At 33.2% G+C, this 12960-nt stretch overlaps 3 protein-coding genes across 8 annotated transcripts; 2 read left to right on the plus strand and 1 right to left on the minus strand.

Moving 5' to 3' along the window:
• Nucleotides 1-1996: 1996 nt before the first annotated feature.
• Nucleotides 1997-6561, minus strand: LOC122399509 (RNA cytidine acetyltransferase). Its single transcript, XM_043400227.1, has 17 exons — nt 6342-6561; nt 5987-6250; nt 5747-5905; nt 5435-5671; nt 5135-5339; nt 4946-5067; nt 4741-4877; nt 4381-4662; nt 4212-4293; nt 4033-4149; nt 3762-3938; nt 3461-3608; nt 3207-3351; nt 2932-3143; nt 2678-2850; nt 2351-2599; nt 1997-2266 (listed from the first exon to the last, which is right to left on the minus strand). Exons 1-17 carry the CDS (start codon nt 6447-6449, stop codon nt 2036-2038), a joined length of 3048 nt encoding a protein of 1015 aa, XP_043256162.1. The 5' UTR covers nt 6450-6561; the 3' UTR covers nt 1997-2035.
• An 824-nt stretch (nt 6562-7385) lies between these two features.
• Nucleotides 7386-10429, plus strand: LOC122399510 (adenosine kinase-like). Of its 5 annotated transcripts, XM_043400229.1 has the most exons (7): nt 7421-7560; nt 7981-8381; nt 8471-8701; nt 8779-8952; nt 9035-9305; nt 9384-9653; nt 9720-10429. In XM_043400229.1, the coding sequence occupies exons 3-7, from the start codon at nt 8502-8504 to the stop codon at nt 9939-9941; spliced, it is 1137 nt and encodes a 378-aa protein (XP_043256164.1). In that variant the 5' UTR covers nt 7421-7560; nt 7981-8381; nt 8471-8501; the 3' UTR covers nt 9942-10429. The 5 variants fall into 5 exon arrangements, with proteins under 5 accessions (XP_043256167.1, XP_043256164.1, XP_043256163.1 ...); XM_043400232.1 differs by lacking the exons at nt 7421-7560; nt 7981-8381 and adding an exon at nt 7386-7410; XM_043400228.1 differs by lacking the exon at nt 7421-7560 and having other exon boundaries at nt 7572-8381.
• Nucleotides 10430-10682: 253 nt separating this feature from the next.
• Nucleotides 10683-12476, plus strand: LOC122399391 (zinc finger matrin-type protein 2). Of its 2 annotated transcripts, none has more exons than XM_043400046.1 (5): nt 10683-10794; nt 11151-11371; nt 11444-11517; nt 11611-11756; nt 11832-12476. In XM_043400046.1, the coding sequence occupies exons 1-5, from the start codon at nt 10786-10788 to the stop codon at nt 11973-11975; spliced, it is 594 nt and encodes a 197-aa protein (XP_043255981.1). In that variant the 5' UTR covers nt 10683-10785; the 3' UTR covers nt 11976-12476. The 2 variants fall into 2 exon arrangements, with proteins under 2 accessions (XP_043255981.1, XP_043255980.1); XM_043400045.1 differs by having other exon boundaries at nt 10708-10874; nt 11832-12475.
• The last annotated feature ends 484 nt before the right edge of the window (nt 12477-12960 follow it).

The following is a 12960-nucleotide window of genomic DNA, read 5'->3' on the forward strand; positions in this document are numbered from 1 at the left end:
TCGATAGACAAACAATGTAGCGTTGCGTAAATACATGTGAGCTGACTATGGAAGGGATTAAAATTCATTTCTGAATCTGTTGGTAACGTTGCGAATGACACGAAAATGATAATGAGGTTTCGAGACCTCGTAAAAATGGGTGAAAAAAATCGTATACCTCGTCTGTGACAATACTCTTGAATCTTTGATGAATCGATAAGAAACAAAACTAACCTAGCGAAGAAGCTCTATATTTATGATGACCTATGCAAAGCGGATCGCAGCCAATTTGCTAATATTGTTTAGTTTTTAATTAATAATTGCATTACCCAGCTAAGAGTGATACGATTATTAATTAAACGCTAAATAACATTACCCAGGTCCCACCACGTGGAGGTTGCTGCGAATGGAGACCCGAAGGAAACAAAAACACATACCTATATTAGTATCGCAATTAGCGAATTGATGTATCTCTGTGAAATGTTACGAGAATTCGAGTAATAGCATAAAATTGAAAGTCATATTCCCATCGATGCCATCAAAATTCACGAAATATTGTAGGGACAAATATGAAAATGAACCAACACGGTAGTTCATTACCATTTTCACTTGATGTACAATCAAATAAAAGAAACAAACAAATTTTGTACTAATACATATAAATGAGTGGAATGGACTTACTACTTGTTGACACATAGTTACACGCGGTATTTCAGCACTGGTCAGTAGTGGTCAGTAGTGGTCAACAGCCCCCACGAGTTCTCAGGAGTTGTCAATCTTGGTCACTAGTGGTCACTACTGGTCAGTATTGGTCGCCAGGGCTCGTCAGTAGTCAGTAGTGGTCAGTAGAAGTGGAGCGCAGACCCACGAGGTTCCGTCACGTCCGCCAGTCCAAAGGAGAAAGAGATAGAGAGAGTTCGTCACCGGCAGTGAGCCTCAGGCAGAAGAGCAAAGGGGTGGGGAAGACCATCCTTGGCGAGTGCCACCAATCAATTAACAGTTAACCGTGCCTTTGACCGAAAAATGGTATTAAAAACAACTATTTATACAACCCAGGCTGTCGAGTATTATTTTAACTATTGCCTGATGTTAATTAATAATAATTGCAAACAATAGGTATGAAAATATGGACAAATTCGAGGAGACTGAAAGTTTCTTTGAATTTCTGTCGAGAACCGAGGTCGTACATCACGTATTCATTTCTTCGATCTTTTGTATAAGTTTCTATCTTTCATTTCTTATCAGTAAATTGTACATGTCACTAAAATCGCAAAACGATATGTTACAACGCGCAACAAAACACACATTAATGCACACGAAGAGAAGTTGTGTATTTTGAATCGTAAATTTGCATCGAGGGGTTTAATCTCCAAACATGCGAGAACGATTCTCGTGTCGGTCAATTGGAACGTTTTAAAAATATTAAAAAAATATTAATCGTTCTGGAAAAATTATTTTCGGTTGCGGGGGTCAATTAGAATCATTTTTGGTAATAGACACTTCCTTGAAATCCTACGCATTTTCGAGAAAAAAAATTCTCTGTCTCGCTTCCTCTTGGGTTCATTTGTGTAACCTGTTGGCAATGTTGCGAGTGACACGAAAATGGTAATGGGGTTTCGAGACCCCATAAAACTGGGCCGAAAAAATACATTGGACGTAAGGTCTACTCGTATACCTGGTCCGTGGTACGACTACCCGAAAATCGTTCACATTTTATCAATGTAAATGAAATTGTCGAGAAAGACAAACTGACACTAACCCTCTTTCTCGATTGTTCGAAGCTGCCCGAAGTGAGCGTCAGATCGTCGAAAAAAAATTCACTATCTAAAAAAGTATACCACAAATGCGTTAAAATAATCTTGTGCGAAAAGAAAATACTTTTAGTGCGTTATGAACAGTGTTTTTGATATTTTTAACATGTTCTAATTGCAAAAAGAAATTTGAAGATCATCTTCTACCAAGGAAAAGGAACCGGGAGAAAACGGAAAAGGAAATTATACGCGAAAAATTTCATTCGTTTGTTTTAATAGGAATCTCTAAAAATATTTGACACCCGTCAGGTTTTAGAAGAATGTCTTTTTCTCTTTTTCGAGTGCTTTGTTCGAGGTTCTAAAACAGAATCATCTTCCGATATTTTTTTCTCGCTACTTTTTACAGATATAAGAGTTTTGCTTTTTTTCCCGGATAGTGCATCGTTCCAGTCAGCTTCCGAGCCTTTAATAGCATATTGCTCCAAGTTTTCCTTCTTTAGTTTCTCTAATTCGGCTTTCTGTTTAACTTTTAAATCCTGAAAAAGTTATATTTGTAGTATAGTTTGTTAACATCATATAACAGGTATTGCACATCTTATATAAGGAAAGAATAACTGAACCTTAGCTGCAGTTTCTAATTCGTCGTGTAAACTTTGTCCATTTATAGGATTGAGTTGAATATTCTCATTATTTGATTCTTTTTTCATCATAGTAGTTTCGATAAAGTTCTCTGCAATTCTGTTGAGATATTGCATAAATTTTCGTACAATACGATTGAATAAACCAAGTAATTGCGATGACGGTAAATTTAATTCCTCTGCTAATTTATCAACAGTTTTGTGTTGCAGGCCTAATCCCAATAAAATGGCCTGAAATTAAAAGCATTATTTTTCGAATACATATATTTAAAAATTATTGATTTTTGTTGTAAATGTAAAAATTACTACCGATTGTACTGGTGATAAATGAGTATCGCCCATCATATTTAAGAAATACAAACGCGCCAACGGCGGCAACAGATCCATTATTAAATGATAATCTACCATATTGTTACTATACATAGCTAAACGTTTCAGATCATACGATGTAAAATATACATCCAATACATCCTTCGTCAATGCTAAAGAAGAAAAACAATTATAACAATGAGAACACTTTAATCCCACACATTGTAGAAAAAAATCATAAAAAATATATTAACTAGTAATCTCTGGTGTAATTGCTTTGTTGATTAATATGCTCAAAGCCAATGAGGATGAATATGCATTAAACGGGAAGGAAAGTAAAGCTATAAATCGTCGCCGAAAATCGATCCAATATGATTGAAGCCACCTAGCATCATGCTGTTGTTCAGAATTTATTTTACACAACATTATACACGAGTGTTCACCAGTTATATCGTTTGCAGTTTGTCTAAAATAAAATGAGAAAAATACTAATTTTCGTTCAATTTACAGAAATAATAATAATACCGACCTTAAGTATACAGGCAAGAAATTAGCTCGTTTCCAAAATTTTAAAAGCGATTCGGTAATGCCGTAAGATACGCCTAAATAATCCAAACTTTCTGGCCGTCTTTCAGTTAGTTTTAGAAGTAATGGTGGCAGGGTGGCTCGGGGTTCTGTAAAAACCATATTCTATGACAAAATTATATGACCACACCCGATTTCGTCCCGAATGATCTTTTTATGTGCATTTACATTCGGTACCTAACATAATAATTCTATTACCAATTCTTTCTTCCAACAGATTAACTTCTTCATCTTGAACTTGTGATATTTCCGTTATGGGCGCTTCTAGTGTTGCTTCGCTGATGTTAAGCATTTTCATTTCATAGTATTGCTTCAGTAATTCTAATGCTCGACTGCCATATCCCATCTACAATAAATGTTTATCAAGTACAGATAATACCTTTTAACTATACCAAAAATCGAGATAGGTGTCGAACAGGAAAGGGTGTTTACAGTATCCTAACATTTAGTTTTCATTGTTCACGAACATTTTTTAACGTTAAGAATAAAGTATATTTACTCCTTGGTAATCGGGATGTGTCGCGATGCGAACGATACGTGCTCCCGCTAATGTAGGAAAGTCTTGATCTTGATATTGTTGTGCGATAGTCCATGGTATGAGATCACCGGCTGCTCTACGTCCTCGCACAAGTCCATCGTTTATAGTGTTTTTACTGATTTCACCTTCTAAACAAATCTATATATTATATAAATATTAGAACTGCAAAGGTACTGAAATTATTTAAATTTACATATATATTTACACTTATCGCTACATCGTATATACTTACTTGAATGACTACTAATATTTCGGGCAATGTTTTTTTATTTGAATCTACTGGTCCCAGAAGACAAAACAGATGGTGCGCGGGTGCATCAGACATCATTTGTAAATCATTTGGACTATTCTAAAATATTTTTGAAATTTAATACTCTTTAAGTTATACAGAAACATACCACGGATATTTACCTTGTAATGCGAAGCGACATAAAGTGCCACTAGTCTTTGTAAAAACAATTCGGATGCTTTGTGGTAAGAGAACAACGTATCTCTAGAAAGAAAACAAATGTGAAATAACAATACACAATAAAATAATAAAAAAATATTTATTCGTATTTGATGTGAACGAATTTCGTACCTGTTTATATAATATAATTGACACATGTCAGGGGGTGGACATCCGGTTAACAAAAGCATATTTGTAGCATTTAAGCATAATAAATCACATAACCATTGTTCAACAGAATCTCCTGGCTTATACCGAATAGATTCGTCGAGAGTAAGCTCATGTAACTGCCTTCCAATGATAGTTTTTTCGGTTTGTTGTTTATCATGTTTTTCATGACTATTTGAACCAACAGTTTGACTTTTTAACTGTTGTAATAGCTTTAACGATAACGATCTACCTGTTCCTTCGTATCTGTTAAAAGTTAAATATAATGTAAATATAGAAATGTTAATTAAGGAAAATTATTGAAATACAAAATGTTACTTTTACCCATTGATAGTCGATGCAAGAAATGTTAAATAAGGACCAAGCATAGCTTTTACATAAGGAAGAGGTATTGCAGCAGCCTCATCAATTACAAGTAGTTCAGCTTGATTTAATTTATGTGCATCTGTAGGATGAATATACTGAAAACAATTATTTTCTTTGTATTAATACTTGTATGCAGATACTTCAATGAAGATTAAATGCATACCTGAATTGTCTGTCTGTGATCGCGAAAGACATTTACGCGTACAGTAGCTTTATTAAATTCAGGATTTATAGATTGTACTAGTCCATAATCAAGGTGTTCTTGATATCCTAGTGCATCAAAACCTAAAAATAATGTAACAAATTAATAACATCGCGATACATTTAATTAATTATGCGGTATATAATTTACCTTTGAAAACGAATTCAAACAGTGTATTCAAATTTTCTGGACTTGGGCTTGAAATATAAATATTCGAATAACCAAATGTTACAGCACCAGCGATAGCTAAACCCAAAGCTGCAGATTTTCCGCGTCCTCTGGCAGCAGTTAAAGAAACGGTAGATCTTAATGTTTTCTCAGATATACATTCAATAAATTTTAGAAGCGCTTTTGCCTAAAAATTGTATATTAATTATACCTTATACTAAACATAAAAATTTAGCAGCATAATAACTGCAGTGTTGGTCCTCTGTATATCATATAACAAACCTGATCAACCGTCTTGCAACAATTAATAAGAGAAGAAATAGGTTGCGTGTCTTGTAAACTTTCTTTCAAAGTATCTAATTCTGTTTGCTCTTCTGAAGATAACGATTTTTGCACAGTTTCAATTTTTAAATTGTGCGATGATAATGGCAATATATTTAATTGATCGTCGACAACTAAACATCTTTTACAAGAAGCAAGAGATAATAAAAATCTTTCATTGAAACGACCAACTACTGCCTACAAAAAAAAAATTAGGAAAATTAATATCATAAAACTACATTTAAATTAATCGAATAAAAATTTATGTTATACTTGATGGGCTTCTGTACGGAATCTTTGATGAACATCCATATTCATTGTGTATAATTGTTTTAGCGAGTTCACGGATTGTAAAAGAAATATAATAATTCCTCCTCCCTCTACAGTTTCAATAGTACGTGCCAATAAATTTGGTGTAATGGCTTCAAAATCCTACAGAAGTTGATTCTTTGTCACAATGATTGTTTTAGAATTAAATGTAAAAGAAAAAAATAGACACGTCGGAAACTTTACTTGTAAGACACACATGCCATATGTATTTCCCAATATTTTATGTGTTTCATGATAATAACAATAACGTATATTAGTAGATACAACAAATAATTCAAATGGGTCGTCCTCGTTAACGTCTAACTTTCCAGACTTCACTTTCTTTTGCAAGGACTTCATTCTTTTCTTTCTGTGACTGCTAAACCCCAATTCTTTCTTGTAACACCAAAGTACAGAAGGTCTAGCCTTTACCACGGATTTTGACAACATATGATGTAGCAGAACAACCTAAGAACATTGTTATTAAAGGACAATGTAATTAAATATCCGATCTAATTGTGACTAGTATGCAAACACATTTACAACGATTTTTGCTTACCTGGTCCCTTGCTTTATCACCGATAACGATAAACATTGTTCGATGTCCCGTAGTTACACCATTCTCGATTAAAACACGTACGCGATTATCTATTTTCTTACGGACCATTTTGAAATTAAAATTTCTTTCACTTTAACCTCAAATTTCACGAGCGTGTACACCGCGTGTAAACTTTACCACGGACCTGAGGAAGAAAAAGACAAACTGACACCCATCCTCTTCCACGATTCTCCAAAGCTGCTCAAACTGAACGTGGATACACTTCGGATCGTATTCAGAATACGTGTCGCCATCTAATATCAGGGATTCTAACTGCTAAAATCGTGCCTGGATCGCAGAAAAGTAAAGGAGGTATCCGGAGCACAGGTTCCCCCACTCCTGGTACTCCTGTTACGCAGTACCTTGATTATTCATTAATAACTCCATTTCTTTAATTAAAATATGAACTTTTAAAATCGAAGAATGTAGCATAGACCCTTGGTTAGATTCGAGGATACTTTTTGTAACCATACCGCCCGTAATTAACAAGTTATTAACGAATATAGGAACCCACCAAGCGGATATCCCGGGCAACATTCAAGGACCGATTTTGCAACGCTCCTCGCTCTAATTAATTAGTTATTAGCGATAGAGCATGGAAAATATGTATTATGATTGCGATTGATGTAAACACAAGGAATGTTTTACACGTCTCGAAATCTTGATAACACGTTTTATAAATAAATGGATAATTAATATTTTGCACAATATTATTCTAGAACATTTGTGGTATACGAAGTGCATCCGTACACTTCGGGCAGCTTTCGAGAATCGAGGAAGAGGATGATGAGTGTCAGTCAGTTTGTCTTCCTCGATTTTCCGAAACTCTACGAGCCGGTGTACGCGTAACCTGGCATAGTACGTGAAAGTGGAATGAGGAGTTCCCGGTGCACCCAGTGCCCGGTCTGGTAACACTGCCAGAGAGTAGTATTATTGATAAGGGAAACTCAAATTACAGGGAAAATGACCTCTAGAATAACTTTAGCCGTTTTACTTTGGTCAACTAAGGATGCCATTCGTTTAAAACGTGGTAAAATTAAAACCCATATATCTACTTTCGCATATTATTAGCTATCATCGTAACTTAAATCGAATTAAGATCGAATACAATAAGAGAGATCTATATTGTCTTTACCGAATACGTATCCAATTGGATTGTTGACCATGATGCATAACAAAGGTAAAATAACTGAAAGCCTTTTAAAGGTTGATCTATCTTCCGTCTTTTGTCAATATCCCGTGACAGTTTGCATCGTTTTGTAGATCCGTGGACAGTGTTCGTGGATTCTGTATAAATTATATGTTATAACTTGCTATGCGTGCATATTCTCTGTAACTTACGATTAGAGCCGATTTACTTCCATACTATTGATATACGCTTTTGTTCGGAATGATTAATTTTTAATAATAAGAATAATTGGACAAGTATCACGTTATAAAGACGATTGACAGATCATGTAATAATATACAACAAACGTAATGAAACAACGTGTAAAATGTCACGGAGATTAAACGAAAAGGAATAAAAATAAATATTTAAATTTCATTGAAATTAAAACTGAACATGTAGTACATGTTTGTAAATTTGTGTTTTATGTAGGGAGAAAGGTGTTGCTTCTTTAAGACTTTACAAATTGTTTCCCATGAAAATAATTCCATTTCACGTAAATATGGAAAAACTGTAGAGATTATAATTACAACTTTGTGAATGGTTTACGAAGCGTAACCTTCACGCCGATCTCGAATAGAATGGAAGTACGTGAAATACTCATATTGATTTTTTCTCACAATTACACGTTGTCGTGAAAAATAAGATGAACAGACAGTTTTACGAGAAAATGTTTTTAAAAATAGCCTATAATATGATATAAACATCGAAAAACAGTAACATTTAACCGAAGAAATTTTAACCAATAAATAATGTGATTATTGTAAATATACTTTGTTTGTTATAAATGTTATATTTACGCTTTAATTTTACTATTTTTCGTATTTATAAAGGTATGGTACTATATATATTAAACGTTTATGGTTATACAATATCATGACTGAAGTTTAAATAATTAATTGAATGTTTTCCACAAATATAGAATATTTGGACAATAAAAATTGTAAATAAACATGGCTGAAGGAATTCCATTGAAAATTGCTTTCCTGGAGCTGAATGTCCCTGCAATTGTAGCTTTCGGCAATCCTTTGTTGGATGTTTATGTGTTTCTGAAAAATAAGGATATCTTGAAAAAATATGATCTTACGGAGGATGGGGAAATGGAACTCCCCAATGAAAAAATGCAGGAGATATTGGCAGATTTACCACAAGAGTTAATAAATATATTTTAACATTATTTCTCGCATGCTTTAATTCCTCTGAATGTTGTTAACAATACATATTAAATAGTTTAGAACAAAAAATTAGTGCTGGAGGATCTGCACAAAACTCAATGAGGATTTTGCAATGGCTCTTTGATGACACCTTTAAGAATCAATGCAGTATCTATTGTGGAGGTCTTGGAAATGATCCTAGGGGAGCAATGTTGGAAAATTTAGTTCGCTCTGCAGGTGTGGATGCCAGGTCTGCAATTTAATGTTTTTTGTTCTATTTTTTTTTTTTGTGATATATTTGTACATGTACATCTTTGTTTTTTTTTTTTTAGATATGCAGTTCATTCGAATCTACCTACTGGACATTGTATAGCCCTGATAAACGAATCATCCCGTAGTCTTGTTGCTAATATAGGTGCAGCTGGTGTATATACTTTAGATGATTTTAAGAAAACCAATTTATCATTTGATACAGTAAAAATAATTTATATCGAAGGATTTTTCATAACGCACAGTTTTCCTGTAGCAAAGGAACTTGTCAGATTAGCAGAAGAAAAAAATATAATTATAGCCTTTAATCTTAATGGACTATATATATTCAATGTATACAAAAATTTTATATTTTAAATTCATTAATGTATTTGTATAACACCAATAACAATATCATGTTAATTTTTACAGGATCATCATGCAGCAATTTGTGAAATGGTTGGCCATGCAAATATTGTATTTGGCAATGCGAGAGAAATGAAAGCTCTGGCTCAATCGTTAAACATTAGATATGATGATGTAACTGATATACCATTCTTACTAAATAGCTTAAAAAGAATTACAGTTAATGCTTCTAGTACAACTAATAAAGATTGGTTACGTCACGGCGGAATATTTGTTATGAGTCAAGGTGAATCTGCTCCAGCTATTACAGTTTGGGGGAAGGGGGAATCGGTTCAGGTATGTTAAAAATAATAATTTAATACGTTTAAGAATTAAATAAAAGTTGTATTATATCCTATTTAGGTGCAACCAATTAAACCAAAGGCTCCTGTTATAGATACAACAGGCGCTGGAGATTCTTTGGTAGCTGGTTTTTTAGCAGGTGTTTTAGTTCAATGGAAACCGCAACGTTGCTTAGAGTATGGTTGTAAAGTAGCATCTTTCATGGTAACGAGACTTGGAGTTACGCTACCAGCCAAAGTGCCATTGGATTTAGTAGTATATAATACTATATTTGCTTGTTGAGTTTTATTAGAAGGAAGTCGTGATAATAGCGGTATAAAATTTTGTGTCTGTTTATGTGCGTCTATATTGTAAACATATAAGCTCAATATTTATGTAATTGTTACATGGAGACAAATTTTTAATTTATGTAATGTGTTATGTCGATGTTAGATTTATGAAATCTACGAATGACAATTATTGTATTTTTGTGACAAAAGTAATATATATTTATGGTATAGGATTTCTAATAAGCATGAGTAATCAAGAAAACAACAAAACGTTGCAAGGGAATTTAATTATGTTATTAAGTGTGCTTCAGAAATTGCAAAATTACCAAATGTTTTAGTAAGGTTCTAAGTTTAAGAAAAACGAAACCTAAAATTTTATTTTAATATGTACATAAATATGATTCTGTTGTAAGCAGATTGATTTTTATTGTAAGAGATACAGTATTGTAAATATTGTGTAATCGTGAATTACTAGATATCAATTTAAAAGTAACAGGGAAATGCCACATGTATGTACAAATTTTAATTTTATTGTACAAAAATTATTGTATAAGTATTTTCGCAAATAAAATTATTTTGGAAAATATTTTATACCAATTGTACTTTCCACAGTTCTACCAAAGTATTTTACATTTTGAAGGTTACATGCAAATTTTTATTTTACGCATGTTGTCCTTTATTGCAGAAATAATTTGTAAATAATAACAGAGAATAGAATTAAAAATTAATTATGTTAATAACTTCTTGCCGATACGTTACTGTTATAGGGAGTATGCTTTCTATATACGAAAGAAGTGGGGGAAAGTATTCTATTTTCTTATGCGTAGTAGACTTGATTGAAACTTGAAATTTCGACAATGTCTATGGTAAGGGTGTCAATGAGTTGCAGCTGAACGAATTTTCATAACAAATCTGTATATCTATTGCTATTATTACAATGAACAAGGCAATGACTTTCAAAATATTATTTGACACATTCTCTAACCTCACGTCTCACTAAACTAAAAACTTTAAATGCACTACATTTTAAATATAAATAATAATGATAGTAAATAATACATTATACGTTAATATAGAATCATAAATAAAATAAGTAGAACAGATGTTTTGTTTTATACAATTTTATGTTACTTTTCATTTTCAACACTTGTTAACAAATCATTAACGTAATGTTTTTTTCCTGATTAATTAATTTAAATGATCTAATATATGTAATATCTAGCGGCCTGACGATCATAGACGAAAATGGAACAGAGAAGAATACGAAAGAATAGCGCTTCAGCGTCTCCAGGATGAGATCGCTGAAGAGGAGCTGGGAATTCCAAAACAACCAGCTGTAAAAAGGGAATTGCTTAAACAACGAGATTATAAAGTTGATCTTGAGTCTAAATTAGGGAAAAGTGTTGTTATTAACAAAAATACACCATCTTCTCAGACCGGAGGGTAGGTATACAAAATTTTTCAAACAAGCAATACGAGCCTATGAATTGAAATAATATAGGATTATATTTTCAGATACTATTGCAATGTTTGCGATTGTGTTGTGAAGGATTCCATTAATTTCTTAGACCACATCAATGGAACAAAACGTAATATTTGATTCACATTTTGTTAAATGTTGTACAAGATGAAATACTTCAACAATATTCAAGTCATTGTAATTGCATTATGTTGTATTTTAGATCAGCGTAACTTGGGTATGTCAATGAAAATAGAACGTTCTACGTTGGATCAAGTTAAAGCCCGTTTTGCAATGAATAAGAAGAAATTAGAAGAGAAAAAGAAAGATTATGATTTGGAACAAAGAGTAAAAGAATTAAAGGAAGAGGTATGTTTCCTCTTGTGGATATATGTTATTATGTATTATTCGATTTTTTAATAAATTTATTTTTATTATTCACAGGAGGAAAAGATTAAGGAATACAGAAAAGAAAAAAGAAAAGATAAAAAGAGAAAAATCGAAGAAGCCAATGAAGATAATGGAGGACCTTCCGATGAAATGGCCGCGATAATGGGTTTCTCAGGTTTTGGCTCTAAGAAAAAGTGATAACGAAAATTTGGCCGGTTTATGACGAAATATGCCTTTTGAAAATGCATCTTTAGTAAAGACACTTTAATGATTTCTTGCAAAATATTTAATTTGAAAATTAACATTAAACACTACAAGATTAGGGATAAATAAGACTGATCTTAGAATACAAAAGCTTATCTTTGATATCAATAATTAAGTTTTCGCATATGTTCAACTATTTAATTTAATCCCGTCTTGTATGATCGATGTTTCGAATGTATAGATATCTTTATCTGCACTTCACAAATACCGGATAGCAATTCGCTGAACATAATGAAAGTATGTTGATTTATTAAATAAACATGATTGGCAGTAACAAAAATACGGCAGTAGATTGTACAATGTAGCCTTCGCCTTACGAATCACACTCACTGTTACTATACTTCAGATTTACAGCAATATTATAAGTAAGCTTTATAAAATGTATTTACAGTTTTTCTGGACCAGCTGCGTAACGAATATTATTTACATAATGTAACTTGTCAATAAAATTCTAAGATTTATAAGCAACTTCTAGTGCGAGTCGTTTTATTTTCGAAGGAAGAACGGAATTCCAAATTTTAATTGAAACGAAAGTGGTGCTCGCGTCTGAAATGCACGCGGTTGTATTTTAATCATTTCTACAACTTTCTCTCTTGCGCTGTCAGTCCCTTCTTCCTTATCTTACCCTTGAGTAAAAGGAGGACACATCCAGAGGAGAGTTCTATGAGATGGACACACACACAGACCGCGCGTACTCTCTCTTTCTTTCTGAAGTTGAGGAGAGAATGGATCGAGGAAGATTGAAACCAAGTGTACGTACGCTCCTCCTACCTAGAACTAAGCTCTGGGTTTACTTGGTTCATCTTAGCACCGTAGTCCAGTGTAGTCGACACTCGTGGTCACGGAGCGTCCACGAGTGCCGCCATATTTTCGAAGGTCAGCCATCCGTGATCCAGGAATTGGAAGTCGCGCTTTTGGA

This window comes from Colletes gigas, unplaced genomic scaffold (assembly GCF_013123115.1).
Source record: "Colletes gigas isolate AHSC1104 unplaced genomic scaffold, ASM1312311v1 Colletes_gigas_Sc00013, whole genome shotgun sequence".
Taxonomy (NCBI): domain Eukaryota; kingdom Metazoa; phylum Arthropoda; class Insecta; order Hymenoptera; family Colletidae; genus Colletes; species Colletes gigas.